At 33.3% G+C, this 27,273-nt stretch overlaps 1 protein-coding gene across 2 annotated transcripts; it reads right to left on the reverse strand.

Moving 5' to 3' along the window:
• Positions 1–10: 10 nt before the first annotated feature.
• RAD51C (RAD51 paralog C) lies at positions 11–26,435 on the reverse strand. Of its 2 annotated transcripts, XM_081029032.1 has the most exons (10): positions 26,242–26,407; positions 24,116–24,374; positions 23,515–23,595; positions 23,228–23,394; positions 21,527–21,660; positions 12,985–13,116; positions 8,171–8,237; positions 7,132–7,192; positions 2,542–2,602; positions 11–1,604 (listed from the first exon to the last, which is right to left on the reverse strand). In XM_081029032.1, exons 1-10 carry the CDS (start codon positions 26,357–26,359, stop codon positions 1,488–1,490), a joined length of 1,197 nt encoding a protein of 398 aa, XP_080885158.1. In that variant the 5' UTR covers positions 26,360–26,407; the 3' UTR covers positions 11–1,487. The 2 variants fall into 2 exon arrangements, with proteins under 2 accessions (XP_080885158.1, XP_080885159.1); XM_081029033.1 differs by lacking the exon at positions 23,515–23,595 and having other exon boundaries at positions 26,242–26,435.
• Positions 26,436–27,273: the final 838 nt, after the last annotated feature.

Genomic DNA, 27,273 nt, shown 5'->3' on the forward strand with positions numbered 1-27,273 from the left:
CAACAACTTTGAAAGGTTATCATATGTAAATTTTATTTTAAAAGTGTTACAAATATAATGGGTTTCGTCTATTTTCAGGGTCCTATAGTTCTTAAAAGCACAGTGTTATAATACTTCATAAAATGAGATCCTACTGTATCTGATGCCTGGTAACACTGATATTTATAACTTACAAACCCCTCACTCTCAATTTTATGATTTGAGCAGATAGAATATAAAATGATGGGTAATTTTCTACAATTATTGCATTACTTATAATAAAAATATGTGCCTTAACGCCCTCAAAAATAAGACAGTCACAATCAGTTATCTTACATTAAAGTAGTCATTTAAAATTAATCTTATGTAATTAGGATGACCATAAGCCTGATTTGCTTGGGAGAATCCTGGTTTATGTCCACTGTCCTGGTGTAACTGTTAGCAGCGCCCACTTTAACTCTCAAAAAGTCCTGGCAAACTGTGGTTATTCTACGAACAGTCAGTTACAAAATAATTATATTTTTAAGTTTTATAAATTTAGTGTTCAGTCTGGGACAGGAAATACCAAATGTCACTAAAATCTGGAAAATATGGTTGTCACAGTATAAAATAATTATTTAAATAATTTTCTTCCTCTGGGAACCAAAGTAAATTTTGTGAATGAACTGAAAAGTTCTAAGAAGTAGGAGCCAAAACATTTTTAGATGATTTTGAAACCATTAAATCTAAATTTTTAATTTATTCAAGCAGTGTTAAGGTTATTCAAAGGAAAATGTCAATAAACTTAGAATTCTAGAATGAATTACACCATGTTTCAAAAATGTAGAAATAAATAACTGAGCTTATCGACTTGACTAATCAACTTGACTATTCTGGAAGATATATATTCCACACAATTTCTCAATGGGATAGTAATTCCAAAGTCCTTCCCTTAACATTATAAAATAACATTAAAAAATAAACAAATGGCTTAGATTTTAGACTTGAGGCCACTAAAATCAGATTAGTCATCTATAATTTGTTTCCTACCTGTGAAACTGAATATAATGATATGCTGACTCAGGATGCTGGCTTTTCTTTATAATAATAAAACGGGTCATTTTAAGAATTATCAAAGCCACATTTACAGAGAACACAAAAGGAATGTGAAAAAAAACACCAATCTTTTCTTCCTAGGATTTTCTAGGCAATTAGAAAGAAAGTAGGAAGAAATAGTCTGAATGGTAAATCCGGACTAGCCACATGAAATCAGCTTTCCACATCTGCAAAATACATCCCTATATCATCCCTCCTGAATGTTACTAAAAATAAAAATAGGGCAAATTATAACTATAGAACACTGATTTAGAAAAACTCAGAAAATCGTATTCGTTAAATATATATACATATTTCATTTCACATATTCCTGATTCATTCATGCCACAGTGTGTGTTTATATTTTAAAGTAACAAGTCTACTACTTATATACATTGCATCTCACAGCATCCATACATATGTATACTTTAAGACTAGTCTTTGGATTCCTGTTCTTCCTCTGATTCTCGTGACCGTTTCCGGGAATTCAATGAACCTTCTGTTTGCAATGAACATGTAGTAGCAACAACAGCATCTCTAAATCCCTGAGGCTGCAAGATGAAAAAATACATGTGTGTTTTAAGAACATCTAAAATAGCAATCGGCCTTCCAAATATTTTTTAAGTAATTGATAACAGAGCTCCTTTATTCTTGGGATAGACATTACCAACCACTGTGAATGAAGAGGATAAACCTCATGGATAGATGTCCAAAACCAGAGCTATAAAAATATTTTATACTAGAGTATTTTATATATATTTATTTATACATATACATACACACAGAAATAACATTGCATTATAAAAATGTTCTCTAAAAGACAATCCTAACTTCATGGTGATTCTATTGGAATAGGTAAAAGAAGTAACATGTACCAATTAGTTAGGTGTTTCACAAACTTATTTTCACAATTAAGTACTCTAAAGTTTTCCAATTAGATTACTTTAGGCAGTGCAAAGACTAAGTGGATAATTCAGTTTCAGAATCTCTGTTTCTGTTTTTGTCCTTAAAATATGAGATGCCAAGAAAATATTTGGCTCAACACTATTGATAAATATGCATATTTCAATCGAAGATGTGTGTTCCGTGATGTACAATTACAGGAAAATTAACATTTTAAAGTGGGATATATTTGGTGGCTATGACAATCTACAGACCACAATGAGTAAGATTGGATTTTTTCTTTTCTGAAAATCTTTCACAAGTTTCACTTTTAAAATCTTTAATATCCTGACATTACATATGACATAGAAAATACTACCCTACAAATATGTATCTCCTCTGCTCTTAAGCATAAATTTCAGTTCAATTGTGACTAGAATATTGTGTGTATATATACTAATATTGGGGGATATTTCTAAGTATCAAAAGCTGTCCTCAAAGAGGCTTGCTGCCTACAGAACTTAACAGAAGCAATTTGTAAATGCTCTCTTTAGCTCATTACTGCCCACGAATACCAAAATCCCACTCTAACCAAATAATACTGACTGTGATTTGAAACAGTACTGTAGATTCCTTCTGGCTTGGTGATTTGTACAATGTTGCCAACCTGCTTAGAGAAAAAGAATAAATACACACAAACACATGATCTCAATTAATTAATTCAGATGACTGATTTGATCAATTTTTCGTGTTTTTTTTTTTTTACTATAATTCTATTATTTCTCTAAGGGCACAAAAAGCAAAGAGATATCTGAAATACTCCCTTCAAAGAATAGCTATATGTATGCATGTAATTATTACATATAGACTTGTTTATATTAAGGTGAAATTTTAAAGCAAGATAAAGGTCTAACAACTGATTGAAATAAATTATTTTATACCTGACATACTATTTATGCTTAAAAAAATAAAGTGGAAGAAGATATTTAACAAGATAATAGACTTGTTTACATTAAGGTGAAATTTTAAAGCAACATAAAGATCTAACAACTGATTCAAATAAATTATTTTATACATGATGACATACTACTTATGCTTAAAAAAATAAAGTAGAAGAAGATATTTAACAAGACAGGAATGTATTAAGTAAAAGTTATGTTGCATGATCCCACATTTATGAGTATGTATACACATATACATAGAAAAATTACTAGAAGTCTACAACAAAAAAGTTAAATTTTTATTACAAGGTAAAGGGATTTTTTCATGTATATTTTTCAAACTTTCTGCAGTAATTGTGTTTTTTGGGGGTGTTACAATAGAAGTATTAAGACAATTTCTTGGGATATACATGAGGAACATAAACTCATACAAATAAACTAGGTAGACACATTCTTTCAAAATGATTATATGCAGAAAAACCACTGTCATGACAGAACAAGGTCAGAACAAGGATTTTATTATGTACTCTACAGAGTAGTAAATAATATAAAACAGAAAGCTGAAAATAGTTGAGAAATAAAATTCTAAGCTCTTATTAACTACATTTAAATACTATAACAGCACAAATATAAGCAAAAAATTTAAAGTGTCTTTTAAAATTATTTTTAAAGTGATATAACTTACACACAATAGCCAAAAGGTAGAAGCAACCTAAGTGTCTGACAGATGAATGGTTAACAAAAATGTGGTATATACATATAATGGAATATTTTTCAGTCTTAAAAAGGAAATTATGACACATGCTAAAATAAACCTTGAAGACATTATGCTAAGTGAAGTAAAGCCAGTCGCAATAGGACAAATATTGTATCAACTTAGAGAAGAAACATAGACTCTCAGAGTTAAAAGGTTATTTATTTATATATAATGTTGATTTGTTTTCAAAGACAATTCAAAAAGGACATCTTAGTTTATGGTCTATTACTCTCTTAATTTTGAAACTGCCCCTCTATACAGGCAAAATTTAAAAGAGAAGCAATCAGAGACCTGGTCTGTTAGCTTAATGTTTTAGGTTTGTACTTTCAGGATTAAAACAGCAGTATTGAAAATGTCATATATACCATAATTGCAACTGTATGCATAAATAAAATAACTGCTAAGCAATATGTAATATAAGAACAGTTGCTAGGGAGTGAGATTATAAATTTTTACAATGCTTTTAGGGTTGATATTACTTTTTGAATGCAAAATGTAATGGAAAAATAGAGGCACGGTGTATTTTAACCCATCTTATAAAAATCACTCTTTTTGATTCAATAGAACAAAAATTAGCTAACCTTATGAAAAATTAGTATCTAAATCACCTCATATTACCATGTCCAATAAGGTACCCAGTTCATCTGACTTTTCTGAGAAAATTATTAAAAAGTGAATGAGCTTTTAAGAAGCATTTAGACGTATACTAAAAATCCTAAAGTCAAATGGGCATTAAGTATTCAGGTTGAAAACCTTCCTCAAATTGCTAGGTAAAAATAAAATTTTATATTTCATGTCTGAATCCCAAGAGATCTTTTTAAACAACTAAACCAAATAATCACTTGGCTCATGGCCCCAGCTGAAATGAAGCTTAACATATGGCTGAACTACATAGTTTGGGTCAGGAAGAAACAAGACAGAAGCACAGTTTGTGCTCTAAAGCTGAGTACACATACGAAACTCTGTGTGTGGGTGTTGATATATTACTCCACTCTACCACCAGATCTTCTTGGCAAAGAGCGGAATAATTCTGAACAATCTCAGTCTCATATTATCATGAATATGCAAATTGAAGGAAAACCCACACAATAAACAGGACAGAGATGAAAGCATTTCTTTTAATAACTGTTGGAATGCTATTCCATTATTAGTCAAAGGTGTTTCCGGTGAAGGATGGGGACTGGGTCATGAAATGGGATACTGGGTTCAATTCTCAATATAAATGTGTCTAGTCAAGGTTTTTAGATTTCTGCTCAAATGGGAGGTGTTCATTTTCATAACTATTTCCCCCAGGGGGAATTTCTATTTCCTTCCTGTCAAGATAAACAGAGTTTTAAATCACATACAAGATTCCATGCAACTTTAATGATTTAAAGATAGCTGGTTTCAAATAATGAAAACCAAAACTATTTTAATTCTATTAAATGAGGTCAACTTATTCTGATTATAATAAAGTGTGCATATTACTTATCATATATCCACAGCCTGAAAAAAAAGAAAAAACAGTTTGGAGGAAAAGGATTTTACTGAAAAAGGAGGGTAAGAGCTATAGCTTCAGATTTGCTGGCAATCAACATAATACTATAATTGCATTCTAGAAACAGCAATTATAGGAGAAAGGAATGGACTCTATTATAGAGTCAACTATAAAATGTAGGTACTACTACCTATTTCATAGAGGTATTTGGAAAACGAAATTTTATACATATACACAATGCTTGGCATAATAAAGGACAATTAATATTCAATAAATGGTAGTTATTGTTTACTACTTAATCTTGTGGGCCTTGGTCTTCTCACTGTTAGTGACAACATGTATAAATTCTTCAAAGAATTACTGAAGGGATTACGTGAAATGTTATTTATAAAGTGCCCAGTTAAATACGTACCACAAGCAAGCACTCACTGAAATGATAACATGGGACATAAGAAAATTTTTATACAACAGTAGAGTTCCCCTAAATCTATTCAATGTCAGTGGTCTACACCATTCTTTAATTTCTTGGAAAGGATTAGGAAAAAGCTGAAGTCATAAACTGGTTAACTCTAAAAAAGCAAGCATGATTTTCTGATCTCATGGGTGCCTAACCAACGCTAACTGAGAATTAGATAAAAACGGCAAACTTCTCCTTCTGATAAGTGCATAAAAATATAAAATAAAACATCTTGTTCTGCTATTATTTTCTCATTTCTTAGATGTATTCTACCAGTGAGTATTTAATAGACTAGTGGAAGACTACTATTGTATACTAGCTCAAGCAGAATTTCTAAGAACATTAGTAGTATGCACTTTGCAGAAAACCTAAATGTGGGAAAGTATAAGCAGTATATTCAAGAGACTCATTTGGAGAACTGTTGCCAAATCTTTACAATAGAGTTTGTTGCTGAGAAAAGAACTCCTTTTGTGAATCCAGTGTACAATGACTTGTTTACAGAATTGGGGGGATGGTAGTCAATTTCAAAGTACTATGTATTATATAAAAAGAAAAGTTACCTGAGCCCTGGAAATACCAGGGCTAAAAAAGACATGAACTGCATGAATTAGCTGAAAAGATGTATATAAGTGTGATCGATTCTGCTATGAGCTCAGAGTTATTAGTAAAACCTAACTTGGTGAGGCATGATTTTTTTCATTTTGTAGAACTAAGAAATACAGATAAAGAAACAGACAATATCACTGACCAGACCCAATATGTATTTAAGCAATCCATTTTTCCATCTTTGCCTACATGCTATCTCAATTTCTCCCTTTCATTAATAGCATTTCCAAACCAAGTTCTCTAGATTATACCAATTAATCTCAAAGCAGAGAGGCTGACATAAATTTGACATTTCTAGATGTGTAGAATAAAAGATTTCTGCAGCCTTCAATTATCTATTTTAAAGAAAATAAAAGCTGGTGTGTTCACTTGCTCAGCAGCTTTAAAAACAAATACAAAGGTTTCATGCTGTCACAGTTTTATTTTAAAGAACAATACCAGTGAAAGTCAGGTAAGTAACCGAATAACAAAAGCAAGATAGGAAAATACAAAAGAAAACAAAAGTAGACACAATTTCATATAAGAAATGTATTAAGCAACTAAGAAAAGCCATCCTATTTTCCACATAAATTAGTCCTAAAACTAACCTCAACAGTTTTCCTTTTGTCCCGATTTCATTCTTTCACTCCCTTCCAAGAACACAAAGTACCCACCTCCTTCTGCATGGCTAATAAATCGTACTTGATTTCAAAGAGCTTTAGAAGGTAGCATTCCTTGGCCACCTACTCATTTCAGATGCACCCCATCATTTAAATATTCCAAAGAATTTCCTATGTAGCTAAATGTGCAAATAAAAATATGTTTCTGTGTTTGCTCTAGGTGATTAAGGACAAGGTAACAAAAGCTTTAGCTCATAGGGCATTGCAGATCTCATCCACCGGACTAGCTCTAAGAAACTGGTAAGTGTTGAATGTAATTAACCCAATATTCAGAATTTTTAACTTGTTTCTATACTGACCTTTGCTTTTGGTCCCAATGAAAGATTAGCCGTATTGTAGCAGCATGTCCCCAACTTTCCCCTGAGGGAAAAAGAATATAATAACTGTATATTATTGCCTTACTAACTAAATTATAAATCTCTCAGAATACCTCTGACCAAATACAGTTTTACTTAATTTAACATAATGAGAATATATTTGGCTTGAAAAAACCTAGTACATGGATAACATCCTAAGATTAATAGACTTTTACATATCTATGGAAATAATGAGGATTATTATCATCATTATCTTCTATTTGCTTTTAGAAAATTTTATAGTTTGAGTTAACATATTTGTCAATCTTCCATATCATTAGGACTACTTACGTATTTCTGACCACCAGAAGGAAAGCAAAAACTCTCACAAAATATTCCTAAAGATTTTAGTAGAAATAAATCTTGAAGCACTGTGGTCTAAAAACCATGACTCAGGTTAGGAACAAAGTCACACGTTTATGCACTGTACTGTAATTTGTATTTAAATGGATTCACCCTTCCTCGTGCCTAAGACTGTGAGGCTTCCAAGGGCAAGAGTAATCTTATAAATACAGAGGGTGCCAAAAAAATGTATACACATTTTAAGAAAGGAAAAAAAAATATTAAAATTGTAATTCTCAATATATACCGATAACAGAAGATGAATACAAATCACATTTGACTTCTGCAGTTACAAGTGATGCTCAAAGTGGTTACTATCAGGGTCCAGGCACTTCTGATTAAGGCAAACTACTGCTTGAGCAACACTGACCAAAGTGTCCACTTGTATACATTTTTTTTGGCACCCCTAGCATTTATATGCTCAGTACCTAACATAACAGTTGCCATATAGTGGATGCTGAATAAATGTTTGTTAAATAACTGAAAGAATCTAAAGGCACAGTATTCTGTGCTAAGATTCATCAGTGAATAAGACATAAAGTTTCTGCTTTCATGAAGCTTATAGTACTCAATAAGCATCAAATGAAAGAGGTAGAAACAACGTGTTTAACCAAAAATGTTTATCTGATTAATTACCCACCCAATGCTGGTACCAGCAAGGCCTGATTTTTATCAATCTTTGTTGTCATCTGATTGGTTAAAATTACCTACAAAAACAAAATGTGAGAAAATTAGATGAATCTCTTCCAAAAATTATCAAGTAAATAGTCCTGTGATTTTAGTATTCTGAATATAATCTAATTTAAAGAAAAGCTTGAAATTTAAGTTTTGTATAAACCAATAGAAATAACCAGATCAATCGCAGCAACATGAGTAATGGTAATAAACATTTATTAAGTACGTAATACATGCCAGAAATTATGCTAAGTGCTTTACCTTCATTATCTTATCTAATCTCCACAACTACTCTACGAATGAGGTATTATTATTCCAGTTTAACATATGAGAAATCAGAAGCTTAGAAGGACTGAGTCTGTGTTCTGTACCACTGTGGCCTCTCTAGAATGAATATATTTATGCAAAGGATATCAGATTCTTAATAAATAACTGAATGCTTACATTTTTTAAGGAAGAAACAAATACAGTATTATGATTTATGATTTTACAGAAATAAAAAGGAAACTGATTTTACAGAAATAAAAAAGAAATAAAAAATTTTTTAAAATTATTAGAAGAGACCTAAAACCATAAAGAATGTACAGTATAGATTAAGTAGAACTGAGAAAAAATAAAACCCAGTAATCAGGTCAAATGACCCCAAATTATGACTATACTAGTCTGCTGGTAATAGACATAGTTGTTACAGTACTGGCAGATGGCCCTCAAGTCCAAAAATATTGCTAATTCTTTTGGATTAAATAGTAGTCTACAGCAAAGAGTCCATCTTTTGAAAGCAGTAATTTTAAAGTAGAGAAAACAAAAGTGTTTAAGGCTGACTTAATACAGTAAAAGTCAGATTATCTCGCTCCTTCTTACCCAAAATTCTCCAGAAACAGTTATTTTAAATATTCTTCCAATACAGATCTTCCCTCCAGAAATAAGACAGATACTACTGCAGGCTGAAATTGATAGAGAATGTCTATGAAAAGCAATGAGAAAAGGTACGTACTCTGAAAAAGTCATCAGTTTTATGAGAAAATTGAGAAAGAAAAGGCTGCGTGGCTATATGCAGTGTGATAACACTAAAATTTTTCTTTATCTACAAAGGAGAAATCTGTAATCCATCTAGATCTCAATTAGGCACCATTTTGATGACATCACTTTCTTCTAGTTCCCCTCTCCTTAAGTGCCATAGCGGTTTCCCCATGTGTTATCTCATGTCAGGAATTTTAAACAAGCTAAGCAGGAATTTAAATTAGTAATTAACTGAAATACATGACTAAATGGCATCCCCAACATGCTGAATAATACCCTTTACTGTACATACTACCAAATGTTTAAGCTCTAGCAACTGAGATACTTACATACATCGATATTTTTTGGTTAGAGGTGCACTATCCAATTCTGCAGCCATTAGCCACACATAGCTTTTTAAAATTAAATTATAAAACTAGAAATTCAGTCCCTCAGTAGGACTAGCCATATTTCAAATGCTCAATAACCATTCAACTACTGTATCAAACTGAATGTTTTCATCTTTGCAGAGAGTTCTATCAGATAGCACTTGTTTAGGGAGTATTTAGTTCATCCATTATGTATCTTGAGGAAAATGTAAATAAACATACTGCTTACCAGCTGTTCAACATCCAAAATTAGAATTTGCTTTGTTAGCAAATACTTATAAAATAATTGCACTACTTCTGCAAAAATGTTGGGTTTACCAGGATTCAAATGAAAATTGTGTAATTACTCCAAGCTCCTAAAGAATGAGTCTTGAAAATTGTGAATTATCAATCAGTTTGAAGATATTAACTTCATTGCTTTAAAAACACTTCTGCTTCCCAAATGTCCTTCACTCATGAACAGATAAACAAAATGTGGTATATCAAAAAAATGCAAAATTAGTCATAAAAAGGATGCCAATATATGCCATACATGGATGAATCTTGAAAACATTATGCTAAGTGAAAGAAGCTAGACATAAAAGACCACGTATTGTATAATTCTATTTGTATAAAATATCCAGAAAAAACAAATCCATAGAGACAAAAAGCAGACTAGTAGGTGGTTAGGGACTGAAGGCAGGGTGCAATGGGGAATGACGGCTAATGGGTTAGGGATTTATTTTGGGGGTGATGGAAACATTCTAAAATTAGATAATAGTAATACTTGCACAACTCTGAATATACAAAAAAAGAAAAAAAAACCCTGAATTGTACACTTTAAAAGGATGAATTTTATGGTATGTTAATTATATCAATAAAATTGTTCTAAAAAGCGTTTCAGCTAATAGTCAAATAAATCCATCTCTAAAACGAGTCTCTCCACATCAGCTTAAAAAAAATTTAAAAGACAAAGTTGGTAAAGATGTGGGAAAACAAGAATTCCTATTCATTGCTGCAGAGAACATACTTTGGAACAGACGTTCTGGAGGTAATTTGATAGTATTTCACAAAATGTTTAAAAACAAAGATATCCCTTTGGCTTAATACTTTAAGGAGGAATAAATGGACAAATGGACAAAGAAGCATATATAAAGCTGTTGATTGCAGTGTTTTAAATGGTTAAAAACTGGAGCCAACTTGAAAGACAATCAATAAGGAGGCTGTTAAAAAACTATGCTACAATTATACAATGGAATACTTGGTAGCTGTTAAGGTAACAAGCATTGTATACAGAAAGATGTTTATAATATTTTAAGTGAACAACAAAATATTGCTTTGCATAATAGCATACATAATATATCACTTGAAAATAATGTTTATGTATGCATAAAATAAGTTTGGAAAAACATGTACACTAAACTCAATAATAATTTCTGGATAATAGATAATATAATTGCTTACTTTCTACATTTTTGATTGTTTAGAACTTTTTCAGAGCAAGTACTTATAACTTAAAATTGTAAAATATATTTATTATCAAAGGTCATACATGCTTCTCTACATGCTAACTGAGAAATTAAAAATTAAGCAAAGAAGAATTTATAAAATAAGAGAGAAAAGTATGCCCTCAACCCCACAAATTCCTATCTCTATAAGTAGCCACTGTGAATGTTTTGGTTATTTCAGATCTTTTTCTTCATATATATATATATATAAACATAAATACACATATATAATTTTAATTTTTCTCAAAAGTGGGATCACACTAAATATGCAACTTGAATTTTGTCACTTAATCGTATCTTGTTCTATGTTAGTACATGTATATTTAATTATCTTCATAAACACTGCATAGTATTCCATGTTATTAATTGGATTACTGTTTTAAATCAGAAAAAAATAAAGCTATTTCTGTTCAAGACAAACAAAAACCTAAGGAATTATGCAACCTATTAGTCTTTTTTTTTTTTTTCTAAAACATATAACATATATTTAATAATAGAGGACAACGAGCTCCATTTAAAAATGGACAAAGAATATGAACAAACTCTTAATCAAAGTAGATAATACACTGACAATAAGCACATGCAGCAATGTTCAACATCATTAGTCAGCATGGAAATGCAAGCTAAAACCAAAATGAGGAAGCATTACGTAGTGCAACAGCTAAAGTAAAAATGGTTGAGGTAGCAAGTGTTGGCAAAGATGTGAAGCAGGTGAAACTCTCATACATGTCTGGTGAGAAAGCAAAACTATTCAACTGCTCTGGACAATAGGTTGGCAGTTTCTATCAAATCAAACATACACCACATAATGCAGAAATTTTACTTCCAGGTAAAATTAAGGAGTTTCTTTACCCTAAAAAAATGAAAACTAAATCCAAACAATATAAATAAGGTATTCAGAGAAACTAATATTTGCTGTTGCATACAATGCCTGCAGTGATAGGCAACCTATTAGTCTTGAGTGCCCTCTATTGGCGGCTTTTCATTGATATTAACAGAATGCTTAAATTACAAATTAATGGCAAGAAATAATTCAAAGATGAGACACTACGCTTTTCAGCATATGGCAAAAAAAAACCTAGCTCCTGAAACTAATTAAAAAAAAAAAAGCCCTAAAAAAATAATTCAAAAGAGATGAACTGTTAAACAATAAAATCTAAAAACTCAAAAGAAAATATGTATTTTTAAAATGATTTTTATCGAAGAGTTCTTTATTTACTTATGATGTATTACAGGTATGTGCTAAGAACTCTCTAATCAGGGTAATGACAAGAAAATCAAGTTAAGCAGTTTGACCTCCTCCATTCGCCAACTAGTGTGTATGTTTATGTTAGCATTGGCATGGGGCTGCAGAGTAGGAAGTGATGGCAAAAAAGACAATAGAAACCAGTTTTTATGTCACTCCTTTGTATCTCTTCACTCTGAACTTATCTTTACCTCTCTCTTCACATTTCAAATCTAGAAGAAGTAGCTCTACTTCCAAATATCGTGGTTGTTTACACTATGTAATTTTCCTATTTGTCTGATTGTGATTATACACTATGTAATAATCAAAGAATCAGTTAAAAGAAAATTGAGAATGTTGGAAGAGCTTACCTAAAAACCATCAAGTAGCTTTAGACAAAGAAAACACTGCAATTACCAAAAGTGATATTTCTTCATCCAAGTCCATTTTTAAAATATGGCACCTTGATTATGCTTATTATTTTCCAGAAAAACCGATACACAACACTTATGACTGGAATTATTTTTTTATATAAATGAAACCAAAACAAAACTACATTCAAAACTGTGTCTATATGATTTGCTTTTAGTCAGGCAAATTCTACTCTGCTATTTCTAGACAATAATAGTTTATACGATCGTAACTTTATTATAAAATTCTCTTGACTAATAATACTTACAGCTAATCTGTGATTATTTGCAAGGCTGATCATTTGCTGGGCTAAGCCATTTAGCAATCGAGTACGAAGGGGTAGGTCATCTAGGTCATGACGAAAAGGAAAAGCAATACCATCCACTATCACTAATCGAACCTAAATACAGAAGAGATAATGATATTAGGTTTGGTATTAAAAATAAAATTAAAATGACATCAAAAAAGCGTAGTCTATTGCATTAGAAAACCCTTAATATCCAGGATTCTATATCCAACTCTACAAAAGCTTTATTTTGGGTAATTATATATCTATTCATCCCCTGCTTTTTGTACTAATTACCAAAAGTTAAAATGACTCCGGTTTGATAATTTATCAACTTAAAAAAGTGATTCAACAAAAAGAAAAGCGAGCAATTAAATTTTTCTTACCGTTTGCCACTTACAGAGTCTTTACAGGGGTATTTTACATTGATAAAAAAGCACTTTTGAAGCCTTAATATAAAACAGGTTTCTCAATTAAATACATCAATTTTACCTTCAGGATTCTTTTGATGTTAATAAAAATAACTCTTCATATATTACATTATAATACCTTCTTCAAAAACTTAATAGTATACTTTTCCCCTTTAATTTTAAATATACTATAGGGCAACTAACCATTACAGAACCTGTTATAATACAGACTTCAGCATGAGGCAGATTAGTCTTGAATTACAATAAAAAAGGTTTACTTATAGATGATAAATATTTTCATGACAGTTTCATTTCCAATATAATCCAAACAATGCTTCTACAGTGAAGTTAAAGTAATGTATAAACCTTAGATCCAAGAACAAACAGAATCTGGAAACTAATCATCCTAATGCAAACAAACAAAAAAATCCACAAGATTATATATGTTTTCTGTCTAATAAGGATTAGGCTAAAGAAGAGGCTTTTGTGAAGCAATATGTAAGTCAGTTATGTTATACCTTTTATTTAGAGTAGGCATTCCCTCATTCAGTAAATATTTATTTACTGGGGACTGGGGAATAAGACAAGGTCCCTGCTCTCTTGGAGCTTATGTTCTAGTGGAGTAAGGGATAATTAACATGTAAACATATACATAAATAAGATAATTTCTGGTACTGATAGGAGCTCTGAAGACACTAAAATTGAGTGAAATGACAAATAAGTAGATGTTGGGTTAAAGGGAGGCTAACTGAAACTAGATGTGAGGGAAGACATCAATGAAAAGAATAGCGTCCTGGATAAGAAATTGTAGGAGGGAAAGACAACCCACGTAGAGGGAATAGGAAGGGCAAAGGTCCTAAGACACAAACAAGTTTGGCATGTATAAGGGTCAGGAAAAAAGTATTGAGGGGGAACAGTAGGAAATTTTATCAGAAAGGTACAGTAGCAAACTGGAGCCAAATTCTACCGGTTGCTGAACCAAGTTTTCAGAAATTTTGCAAATCAGTCATTAAATATAGCTATTAAACATTAAACTACATAAATTTATGAGTAAATAAATTATATTAAAATATAGATACAAATAAGTAAAATATGGATAATAAAGACTGAAAAGTCATTCCTTCCTAATTATTTTACATTATACTATTATCTACATTCTTGAGATTATTTACATCTATTTTATCTTTACAGTAGAAATACTACACAATGATGTGCTACTGTACATTGTTTCTTCTCTACTCCATGTTAAATGACATCACATTGGTAACTTGAAATTAGCTATAATAGGAGGATTTTCTACATGGAAATCAGCTACTCATCAGGGCTTGATTTGTTTTGTTGATTCTCTAGACTTTTAATAAAATGATGGGGAAATGTCACCATCAAATTGACCTTAAAAATGTATTGTGTCCATACCCATTACATTGTGAATTACACAAAAATTGAGAAAATATTCTTTTACTATTAGAAAACTAATCAAATAACTAGGTATGATCATTAACTCAAATCAACAGAAAAATATTCCACAGGAAATCTCCATATAATTACAGGTCTTAACCCCAGGGTTAAGACCTGGGGAGCCCCAAATACCCAGGGCATCCAACGAACTCTTCGCTCATGCCAGAGGAACTGTAAGGCCTAATCTCCAATGGACAGAGAATAGAAATAGCCTATTTTCCCTCTACACAGTCCAGATTTTACTAAAAGTGGCTAACTTACAAAGATCTGGATCGTCTGCTAAGTGGTAACTGTTCATACTGACATTCCCCAAGTTTAGGGAGAAAGTTCTTGGATATGCTCTGGTGAGTTTCCTTGGTCTCTCAAAAGGGAAAGCATGTTGAATAACAGAAAACCAATGAATCCCAAAGTTTGAGTGGATAGGATAAAACAGGTTTTGTCATTTAACTCATAAAAGCTGAAATTAAAAAGTTACCAACTGTGGATTTTTTTAAATAAAAATTAGGAATCCAGGAGAGAGTCTTAAACTCTTTTATGTTCCAGAAACACTTTGTATAGTACACTAATTCCCTTCTCCCCAGCAATTCCTTCCTTTGTGCAATTGTCAAAGAAGAAATTTTGGGTAAATGGACCATAGGATGACACCATTTGATATTCCTTGTAGTCTTATTATTCACTGGCCCTAAGAGTGGCTTGTGAGAGATATGACTTAACCGTATCAGAGATCACAGATAAATTGTTCAAACAATGTAGAAAAATGAAAACACTGGAGGATGTACCAAAATACTGTAAGGTCAGCAAAATAACCATATTTTCCATTTTCACAAAATAAGGATCAATAAAAACCCCAGAAAGAAAGACGGTAAGACACAAAGATTGTGAGAATCATTTAAGAACATACTTCTTGTCATAACCAGCCATCAAGATTTCGAGTCTCTTTTATTTCTTAGGGAAAAATCCTGATGTAAATGAAATACAAAAAAAAAAATCCTGTAATCAAACTCATGGCCCATATTTTGAGAAAAACACAGAAAAAATTTTACAACCAGAAATAAATGGTAAAAAAATCATTAAACTACTTTAAAAAAAGAAGCTAATCAATACAGGAAGAAAATACACCTTTGTTGTCTCACTTTCATCACATTTGTTAACATGAGCAAAAATATCACCCAGCATTCTTGTTAAAACAGTACTTATTCATCAATGACTTAATTTCTTTGCTGAATTGGACAGCAATCAAGTGCTTTAGTAGCTTGATTTTTCCAAATAATATCATAGGTTGGATATGGATATATAAGTTTAGCAAAATTCAAATCAATGAAAATACACTGGTGGTGGGAATGTAAAATGGTTCAGTGACTATGAAAAACAATTTAGTGGTTCCTCATGAAGTTAAACAGAGAATTACTGTATGACCCAGCAATTTCACTCCTAAGTACTACTGTATGTACCCAAAAGAACGGAAAACTGGTACTCAAACAAATATATGTACACACATGTTCACAGAAACACAATTTACAGTAGTCAAAGGTGGAAATGGCCCAAATGTCCATCAATAGGTGAAAGGATAAACAAATCGTGGTGTGTATGTACATACAACAAAGTATTATTCAGCCATAAAACGAAATGAAGTACTGACACATACTACAAAGCAGATGAACTTTGAATACGTTATGCTAAATGAAAAAGCAAGACAAAAAAGGTAACATATCATGATTTCTTTTATATGCAATAACCATAAAGACAAAACACAGATTAGTGATTGCCAGGGATTTTAGGGGAAGGAAGAGGGAGCAACTCAACGTGCTTAGCAACAACGGACAGCACTTTAGAAATCACCAACAAAAAACACAAAAAGGGGAAAAGCATGGTATTAAACAAACTGTGAAGAGGACACTTGTTTACAGTATGAGCTGAAACAAGGCAGAGAATCACCTTGTTCAACCTCAGCTGGGAACATGTGTGTTGGGACACAATTTTTTTGCCACTCTACACTTGTCCACTAATATGCACTGAATTGTGTTCCCACAAAATTCATGCTGAAGCCCTAACATAACTGTATTTGGAGATGGAGGTCCTAAGGAATTAAGGTCAAATGAGATCATCAAGGGGGGGGCCTGATCTGACAGGATCAGCGTCCTTAAAAGAAGAAATATCAGAAAACTCACTCTCTCTTGCTTTGCCATGTGAGGACACTGCAAAATGTAGCTTTCTATTAGCCAGGAAGAGAGCTCTTCCCAGAAACAGAATTAGCTGGAACCTTAACCTTGGACTTCTAGACTCCAGAACCGTAAGAAAATAAATTTTTGTTGTTAAAGCCAGCCAGTCTATGGTATTTTTATTATGACAGCCTAAGCTGCTTAATATATCCATAAATGACTGTGAAAATGCTGTGAATATTGATTTGGGGATTACAAATAAATTTTAATGAGTAGGTGAATTTGCAATTATGGAACTGCAAATAATGAGCATCAACAGTACTTAATAGTGATAGACTGAAAGCTTTCCTCCTAAGATCAGGAGCAAGACAGAATGCCTGCTTTTATCACTGTTATTCAATATTGCACTAGAAGTTCTAGCCAGAGCAATTAGGCAAGAAAAATAAATGAAAGGCATCCATATTGGAAAGTAAGGCAGAAAAATCTCTTCAGAGATGACACAAACATATGAAAAAGCCTAATTGAAAGTAATATTGTACATCAACGGTAATTGAAAATAAATTTCTAAAAATTAAAAAAAATCCTAAAGAAGCCACAAAAAACTACTAAAATTAATAAACAATTTAGCAAAGTTGAGGTATAAAAGATCAACTTATAAGAAACAGTTATATTTCTATACACTGGCAATAAACAATCCAAAATGAAATTTTTTAAAAAATTCCATTTACAATAGCATCAAAAAGAATAAAATATTTAGGAATACTTGTACACTCAGAGCTACAAAACACTGCTGAAAGGACATATTCCAATTTCAATATACTACAAAGATACAGTAATCAAAAGTGTGATACTGGCATAAGAATAGACATATACATCAATATAATAGAGTCTAGAAATAACCCACATATCTATGGTCAACTAATTTTTAACAAGTATGCCAAGCCCATTCAATAGGGAAGAATAGTCTTCTCAACAAATGGTGCTAGGACAACAGAATATCTATTTGCATGCAAAAGAATGAAGCTGGACACTTAACCTCAAACTATGTATAAAAATTAACTAAAAATGGATCAAAGTTCCAAACAAAAGAGCTACAGCCATTAAACATGATGGAGTTCGGGACATGCTACCACAAACCATGACACCTTCGCATATTGAATATCTTAAGTTGAAGGAGCTGGAGAAACGGCAGAAACAGTAAGGTTAGTCTGATCTTCTCCCTCGATCTTTTTCCCTGGAAAGCAGGACATAAATCTCCTGTGTGAAAGTACCCTCCCTTTACCAGGAGGAAAGGAGACATCCTTATTACCAGAAATAACAAATTTAGAACTGAGAAGGCTGTATAAACAAACTTTTTAAAACTAATCTTTATTTTCCAAGTTACTTCTTCACAATTTACCACTTCTACCCCAAACCCCTTTGTCTTATTAACTCTTCACAAAAGTATTGCCCAACCCCTTTGTCTTATGAATTTTTCACAAGTTCTTTGTTTTTGTCTAAAAGATATAAAAACTTCCTGCTCTGGTCATTTCTTTGGATCTTTATTTTCTTATAAAGGCTCCCACATACATGTAAAAATTCAATAAAATTTGTGTGCTTTTCTCCTGTTGTGCTTGTCAGTTTAACTATCAGACCAAGTCAAAGAGGATCGAGGAAAAATTTTTCCTCCTCTACAAACTATTTTAGGAATAAAATTTTCATGATCTTAGATTTGGGAATGAACTCTAATATAGGAGTATGACAATGACACCAAAAACACAAGCAACAACAACCGATGGATAAACTGGACTTCATCAGGATTTAAAAGTTTTGTGCATCAATGGACACCATCAAGAAAGTAAAAAAGAAAATCCACAGAATGAAAAAAGGAAAACAAACTTTTTGAAAAGAAAATGGACCCTTAGGAGAACAGATGGGAGATCTGATAGTTTTGTGTCAACGTCTATCTTGGAGAAAATTCCATGTGGAATTGAAAAGAATGTGTATTCTGCTATTGCTGGATGAAGTAGTCTGTAGATATTCATTACATCCAGTTGCTTGATGGTGTTAAGGAATTCCACTACTCATATGTCCTTATTGGTTTTCTGCCTGCTGAATCTATCCATTTCTAATAGGTGTCGAAGTCTCCCAATGTAATAGTGGTCATCTATTTCTCCGTGCAGTTCTATCAGTTTTTGCCTCATGTAGGTTGATGCTCTGTTGTCAGGCACATACATGTTAAAGATTATGTCTTTGGGGGGAATTAACCCCTTTATCATTATGTAATGTTTCCTTTGTATGAAGTCTACTTTCTGAAATATAACTACTTCCATATTCTTTTGATTAGTGTTAACCTAGCATATCTTTTTCCAATCATTTACTTTTAATCTACATATATCTTTATATTTAAAGTGGGTTTCTTGTAGACAACATATAGTTGGGTCTTGTTTTTTGATCCACTGGTGCAATCTTTTTAAAGGGCAATTTGTGTTACAGAAAAATTATTCTGACATTTGTTAAAACAGTAAGGAAGACTATTCAAGAATATTGCAATAGGGGTATTACAAGAGAGGTGAGAGATTGGGCTGAATCTCATACACAACAAAGACAAGTGGGGATTTACAGCCAAGGAGCAGGGAAAGGGTGTCAGTGAATAAAAAATTACTAAGAGAAGATATCAAGCGTAGGAGGATTCTTGTTAAACTGACCTAACAGGATTCTTCCTAAAGGCAGGCCAAAGACGTGTACATCAAAGATGGAGAACGAGAAACCTGACATATCAAAGGTGATCAGATAGTAAGGGTGAGTGATTCTCTCTAAACTAACTTAGAAGGATTCTTTTCTGTTATACATGCATGTTGACAGCAACATTATTCAAAAAATGAACTGGGCTGATAAGGCCAAAGACAGGATGTAGGTCAAGGTCAAGGCCTACTCCGAAAGAAGGCTCAGAGGAGGTTGACTAAAGTTTGGTCAAGGAGAGTTTTTGTCATATGTAATGTTTATCAAAATTAAACATATATATATAACCTTTAATATTACAATTCTAATACTTAGCATTTATCCCATAAATACACTCACAAATGTACACCAAAAGATAGTGTCAGGGTTATCTCCAAACCATTGTTAATAATAGCATCTAAAAGTTCAATAGAGGATTGGGGAAATAAATTAAGACTACCTACTTTAGCCCATTTTTATTGTACTAAAATATGAAATTTACCATCTTAATTTTTAAGTATACAGTTTAGTGGTATTAAATACATTTATAATCTTGTGCTAGCATCCTCAGAACACTTTTCATCAAAACTAAAACTCTATATCCATTAAACAATAACTCCCCATTCTCCTCTCCCCCCAGGCCCTAGCAACCACCATTCTACTTGCTGTCTACGAGTTTGACTACTCTGGATATCTCATAAAAGTAGAATCATACAGTATGTCTTTTTTCATAACTGGTTTATTTCAGTTATCATAATGTCCTCAAGTTATCCATATTGTAGCATATGTCAGATTTAGATTTTCTTTCCTTTTTAAGACTGTATGTCTATTTTGTGTGTGTGTGTGTGTGTGTGTGTGTACATCACATTTTGTTTATCTATTCATCCGTGAATGGACACTTGCTTCCACATTTAAGCTACCGTGAATAACGCTGCTATGAACATAGGTGTACAAATATCTCTTCAAGACCCTGCTTTTAATTCTTTTGGTTACATACCCAGAAGTAGAATTGCTGGATCATGTGGTAGTTCTATTTTCAATTTTTTGAGGAACCACAACTGTTTGAGAACCATACTGTTTTCTACAGCAACTGTACCATTCTGCATTCCCACCAACAGTGAAAAGTATCTTTGTGAAATGAAATATGCAGCTGAAAAAGAGGAAGGTCTATCCATACTCGTATGTGCTAATACAGAAAGATTTGCAAAGCAGTACGCCAAAATGGAAGGTGCAGAACAGTATTAAAAAGTATAATCCTATTAACAAATGTTAAAAATGGGGAGCTAGATATTACACTACGCATAAACTTATTTTGAGAAGACACAAGAAACTATGAATAGTGGTCAACTTTGGGGAGAGATACTGGGAAGTAGCAGCAGAAAGGAAGTTTTATCTTTCATTTTATACCTCTCTATACAGTTTATTTGATAGAAGCTATTCTGCAATTAACTGGAGGTGAAACCTCTTTCTATATTACTTCTTACTTTGGGCATAATATTAATATTATGTTTTTACTTTGGGCGTAATATTAAATTTATTACTTCAATATTAATAATTAATTAATTATGTTAATGATTTAATATTAATTTTATTATTAAACTAATATTAATTTCTTACTTTGGGCATAATATTAATATACGTATGCTAAATAAATGTAAATATAAATAAATTGTAGGACAAGGAAGGAAGAGATTTTCTGAATTGGCTTATACAACTGTACTATTCACTTATTTTTCATGCTAATCAAACACCTCCAAAGATGCTTGTTTGGTTATATTTCAGTAGGTTGAGCCATACCTTTGAGTGTTCTGAAAGGAAGTCTGGAAGGAGATAAACTTGTGCCAGTAGCTCTGTGTAATCACGACAACGAAAATAATAAATATGAGAAAGAATATTTTCAAGAGTGAAATCCTCCAAAGCTTTTGGGTGCTCTGAAATAAACAACAAAACAATCTCAAAATAATTAGTTTTACTTGTTTTGATATATTGGTGATTATAGGAAAACAATACCTTTGAATAACAAAATGGTTCACTGTGATAGTATCTTAAAACTCGGTTTTGTTATTGTAACAAAACTCTTTAACTGAAAGATGAAATTGTAGTAAAATTACAATGAACTATCACTTCATAATTCCTGTCCTCTTTATTTTTACTTTTCCACTGTTTCCTTACATACGAGGCTATCTAGAAATTGTTCATATATATACAACTAGTTTTAATGCCTGCCTATTCATATTTCTAGTTATAGGCTTCCATTGAATAGAAATAACAATGAAATTTCTCTTTCTTGTTTTTTACACATTAAGAGTTCAATGGAAAAATGTTCAAAAGAAGCATTTTTCCCCTTAAAAGCTGTAGTATAATTTGATATTTAGGTAGAAACGATATAAAATGAAATTTCCTACTTAGATTGGATTTTTAAAAAAATAACTAGTTTGGCTCTGTACATATTTCAGAGGGAAACCAGATAAAAATTACTGCATTTTAAAATATACTTAAATGTTAACATTGTAAGAAAACATTGCCTATTGCAAATATACATTCTAAAAGTTTATTTTTAACCAAAAAAAATGACAGCTTAATCACACACTAATCATTAAAAGCTTCATATCACAGTGCTACACCTACAATATTTACAATAAGATTTTAAGTTAAGACACTATTACAAATACATATTGTGACCTGGGTAGCTTTAAGGACTTTAAGTAGATATACTGGTCATTAGTTAAAAAGAACACCTAGTACTCCCATGAAAATAAAAATAGCCAGCTGATTACATGCATTTAAATGGAATGTAAGCATTTGTGAAAAGTATTGTTTTTTAAAAACTTCTAGAGAAAAGAATAAGGACTGCGTATCTAAAAAATAAAACGAAGCAAAAAAAAGGCAAACCAGAAATCTTTAATTTTACAAGTGACAGGAAAAGAACTTGAATATAAATTACCTTTAACTTTTCCTTTTAAAAAAATCGCTATTTCCACATAACAAGCACAAAAAAACCTTTCCAAACACTTTAGCAATACAATTAACAGTCATGAAGTCAATTACATACTACTCATCGCCCCATTAGGTCAATCAGCTTAATATTCCAAACATTTGCAGGCATGGTTTTTCTAAACTACCCTTGGTTTTTGGAAAAACCAGAACAGAAGTCAACACACACTGAATGCATTGAGACAATACTTACTTATATTAAAGTGTCCAACAAAATTAGTTTATACCTGACAGGTCAGAGTATGACTTGAAGTCATCCATTGAAATACATACACAAGTTTTGCCCCAGAACTCCTGAAGAAGTGAGGGCCATAACAGGGGAAGAAAAGGCTAATGTAGGTTGTGCCATTTCTCATTTTGTAAGAGGAATGTGAGAATTTAACACTACTAGACTGTCAAGTATTAAGCTTCACATTCCAAATGGTCTCTTGCTGAGGCTTGAGATGAATACAAATGCAAATTACTTTTAATATACAGAAAAAAGAGAATCACTTGCTAACTTACCCTCTCCCAAATGTGTTCCTGCTATAAGTTGAAGGTGCTGAATGCAGGCAGTAGCAAGGTCTACCACTCTATCAACCATAAAATTTCCCTCTGTATCAATAAAAACTGCTTCACCTTCCACTCCTCCAAAACATTCTGGTATCTGCACATCTACTGCCAACTGCATACTACAAAGAGAAAGAAGTCAAATGAACAAATCATCACAATCGTCTAATGCAGTGTTTTTCAAACTTCATGTTACCACCATTAGGTACCACTAAACATTTTATAAATGCAAAAATACTCGCCCAGACAACAGAGATGGCTGACTCTCCATGGCTCCAAATATATATGAATCAATTGATGCTTGCTTTAGGGAGAGAGTGTGCCTATGAAATCATGAGTGAGGAATTTTAGTTGTTTTGGAACTGGAAATGGAACCCTTTGTTATTATACATAAAGCTACTTTCAAACATTTGACTTTCATATGTATTCTCAAGAATTAATTATATAGTACAGCAGAAGACTGCTTATTTACCCTAATGATGTTACAACATTGCAAAAGAAATATTTTGTTTGTTTGTTTCTGTGAATTTCCTTTATTTTTTTTATTAGTTTCAGGTGCACAAGACAAATACTTAGACGTTTATCATTTATATCCCTCACACTGTGTGAACCCCCCTCCCCCCAAAAGAAACATTTTTTTATATCAAAGTAACTATCGATTTATCAAGATGGGGTCTTAAAGTAACACAAATGGTTAAGTTGGTTTTTGATGTGTGAACACATACACAAAAAATTATGAACACACGTTTTTTTTTTGGTCTCCTGAATGTAGACCCATAGCACAATACTAATTACATCAAGTGTTATTAAGCCCACCCTTAAAAAGGGAACATTTTATTTTACCATAATTGTGTTTTTCCAACACCGGGGGCACCACAAATTTCTGTTATTTTGGTTAAGGGTACTCCACCCCCAAGAATATTATCTAGCGCTGAACAGAAGGTAATTATGTAGCTCTGGGCATGCTCCTGCTCAAGAAGTTCCAGTGCTGTACACGTCTTGCCTGACTCAGCTGTACCAGCAGGCCTTGGTTTATTTGTGAGGCATTCTCTTCTTAAAATTTGCAGAGTTTCTAAGGCTTCTTCTTTAGATATACCAACTTCTGAAAGTAGAATAAGAAAAAAACAAAACAAAACCCTCACTTTAGAGATTTAAAACAGTCTAATATGCTATATTGGGTTGCCTTCATTAATTTTAATTTTTAGATAACGAGAGTGCTGCCATGAGCAGAGAAACATAAAAATGTAACATTTCATTTACTACTTAGCCTTTCAAATTAATAAAAGCATTTATGCTTTCTTAGTCTTCACATACTTAAAAGATTTATTTATTACCTCAGAAACATAATTCAAAACCCTAAAACTGTAAAGCATTTCTGAGTACTTACAAAAGTGTCTCGGGACATAGAAATAAAAATGGATTAGCAGTCAGTCTTTTTACTATCTCTTTTGGTTTAATGAAGCTATAATTATCTTGCTCTCATAAGGTATACAAAACTATTTTTCAGAAGAGAATGAAAACGGTCTCTTTAATTGCCTAAAACAAGATGCAACTTTAAGAAATGCATGCGCATGTATTATTCATAACAAAAACTTCGTGGAAACAATGGCATGAAAAATTCATGTATCACTCCAAACTATTTAATGAGAACAATTATTCGATGCACAAATATTTTAAACAATACACTTATACTTTCCTCCACTACACAATTTCATTCCTATCTGACAATATGGCCTGAAAAGAGAAAATAGCAATTAATTACAAAACAAGCTGCTAATGAAAGAAATAACGGTGAGGATGTCATCACTTGTGAGTTTGATATATCAGTGTTTCATTTGGTAAGGATACGAACTATAAATTTGGTGCTAACAAAACACAATAATGGTGATAAGGCAATGAAAATCGTATCTATTTTAAGAACCTGAACTCTGAAGTCAGATTATTTGGGTTTATAAATCCTGACTGCACCACTGACTGACTATACAGTCAGCATGTATGGGCAAGTTATTTTGCAAGTTACTTTTTTAATACATGTAGAAAGTTTGGTAGAATTCCAATGCCATCCAAAATGCTCAATAATTGTTATCTATTATCATCGTTAAGACTATCTTTTTTAAATTTTATTTTTGGTAAAACCAACTTGTTGAAAGAAAATGAGCCCATCAAACTTCGGGGACACAGTGTGCAGTGTAGCGTAAGATATAAAATAGTTAACACTAGGTCTACAACATTTATTCTTGAGTGAACTGAAACCTTATTTTACATTGTTAAGGGCAATGACTTAACATTCTATCTTAATAGTACAGGTCTAGGCACACCGTAGTGTAATGTGAACTGTGAGACTGATCCCAGACAGCTTCCTTTTTCTATACCTCACGATGCAGTGGTTTCCACCAACGTATTATCTACAGTGTTCTGGAAATGTGAGGTTTTGCGTTTTTTCAATGAATTGCATAAAAGAAGAGATGTCTTCTTTCTATTGCTTTCTCCAGATTCTGGGGATTCTACTCCCTTTCTCATACTTAGTGTCTCTAGTCCTATCACGAATGCTGCATTTCTCAAAGTTAATCCCTCTCCCTTGAAAACAGCGATAATTAAATGGACTAGGTTCCAATCGTGGCTCCACTACTTCCTAGTCCAATCAGACTAAAAAGTTACTTGTTACTTGCCCAAGCATCATCTATATATTGGACATAATCCACGTAACAGAGTTCTTTTGAGTATAAATGAAATGATCCTCAGGGCATTCAGCAGGCACCGAGAGAGAAAGCAATTAGTAAATGTTTTCAAGACCACGGTTCTAACCATTCAAACCATGTTTAAATGGAGTCAATGAGCTTTTTCACTTTGTAAACGCAGCCAGGGGCGGCAGCAAAATCTGGAGATTGGGCTGAAGTCAGCAGGCGGGAGAACAGAGATGAAGGCGGCAACACGGCGGCCAGTGTGCCTCAGCTGCCGGGAGTCGTTACCTTTGCTGAGCTCAGAGGGTTTCACCTGTAGGACTTCCTCAGCAGTCTGAAAACCTGCGGACACCAGCTTCACCCGCACCGCAGGGGACAGTGGGAAACTCACTAAATCGCGCTGCATTTCAAAGCCCCACGCCGACGCGCGCAGTCGCGCACAGCTAGAACTACTACACCCGCGGGGGCCCAACCCGCACACCGGAGCCCGGCGGCGCCGTGTGACGTCAGGCGTAAAGCGGAAGGGGCGGGGTCTGCGGCCTGGCTGCACGCGCGCGGCCTCGGGCTTTGCCACTCAGCGGAGGCAAGCTGAGTTTCTGTACGTCCCCACGATTTCTGTCGTGATTCTTCCAAATCCCATTTAGGGTTTCCTCATTAAATGTACATCCTGACAGTAACACGACAGATGGAGACAGCAGGACGGAGAGCAGGCCCAGTGGGCCCTACACACTACATTTCCTCACCTCCGCCCTGGCCCTTTGGGTGGAAACCTCAGATTTGTTAATCGGCACGACCTCTCTGAGTGGGAGTAAGTCCCACACCCTGGTCAGTTACCGGTTTGGGGTATGGAACGGTCGTATAAAGATTAATCTGTATCCATATTACAGGGTTACAGTTTCTTTGGCTCCTCCTGCCCGCTGTCCCCCTGGCCTGTGCCCCGCTCCTTTCCCGCCCTCGCGAGGGATTGTGGGCCAGCCCGCCACGCCTCTGGAGCGCTCGCGGACCAATCCCCGCACCCACCCACGCCTTTCCTCGAGTTCAGTTTGGAGCAAGATGGTGTCGGAGACCGTTAGTTCTTCACGGCCTTCCTGGCTTAAGAAGTAGCTAGAAAAGTAAGCACGTAATATCCCCATAGTGGGTTGGGCGTGGGCTCCTCTTGTCCTGAGAGTAGTGGAGCTACCAAAGAGCTCCTGTTCTGGTACAAAGTGGGGAAGGGACGGCTTCTAAATCAGAGGACTTGAAGGGACATGAGAGGCAGTATGGAAGGTGGTTTACGAAGTCTTTCCTTGCCTGGATGAGTTATGATTTCTTTCTGGGAGT

The sequence above is a fragment of the Rhinolophus hipposideros genome, assembly GCF_964194185.1.
Source record: "Rhinolophus hipposideros genome assembly, chromosome: 20".
Lineage (NCBI taxonomy): Eukaryota > Metazoa > Chordata > Mammalia > Chiroptera > Rhinolophidae > Rhinolophus > Rhinolophus hipposideros.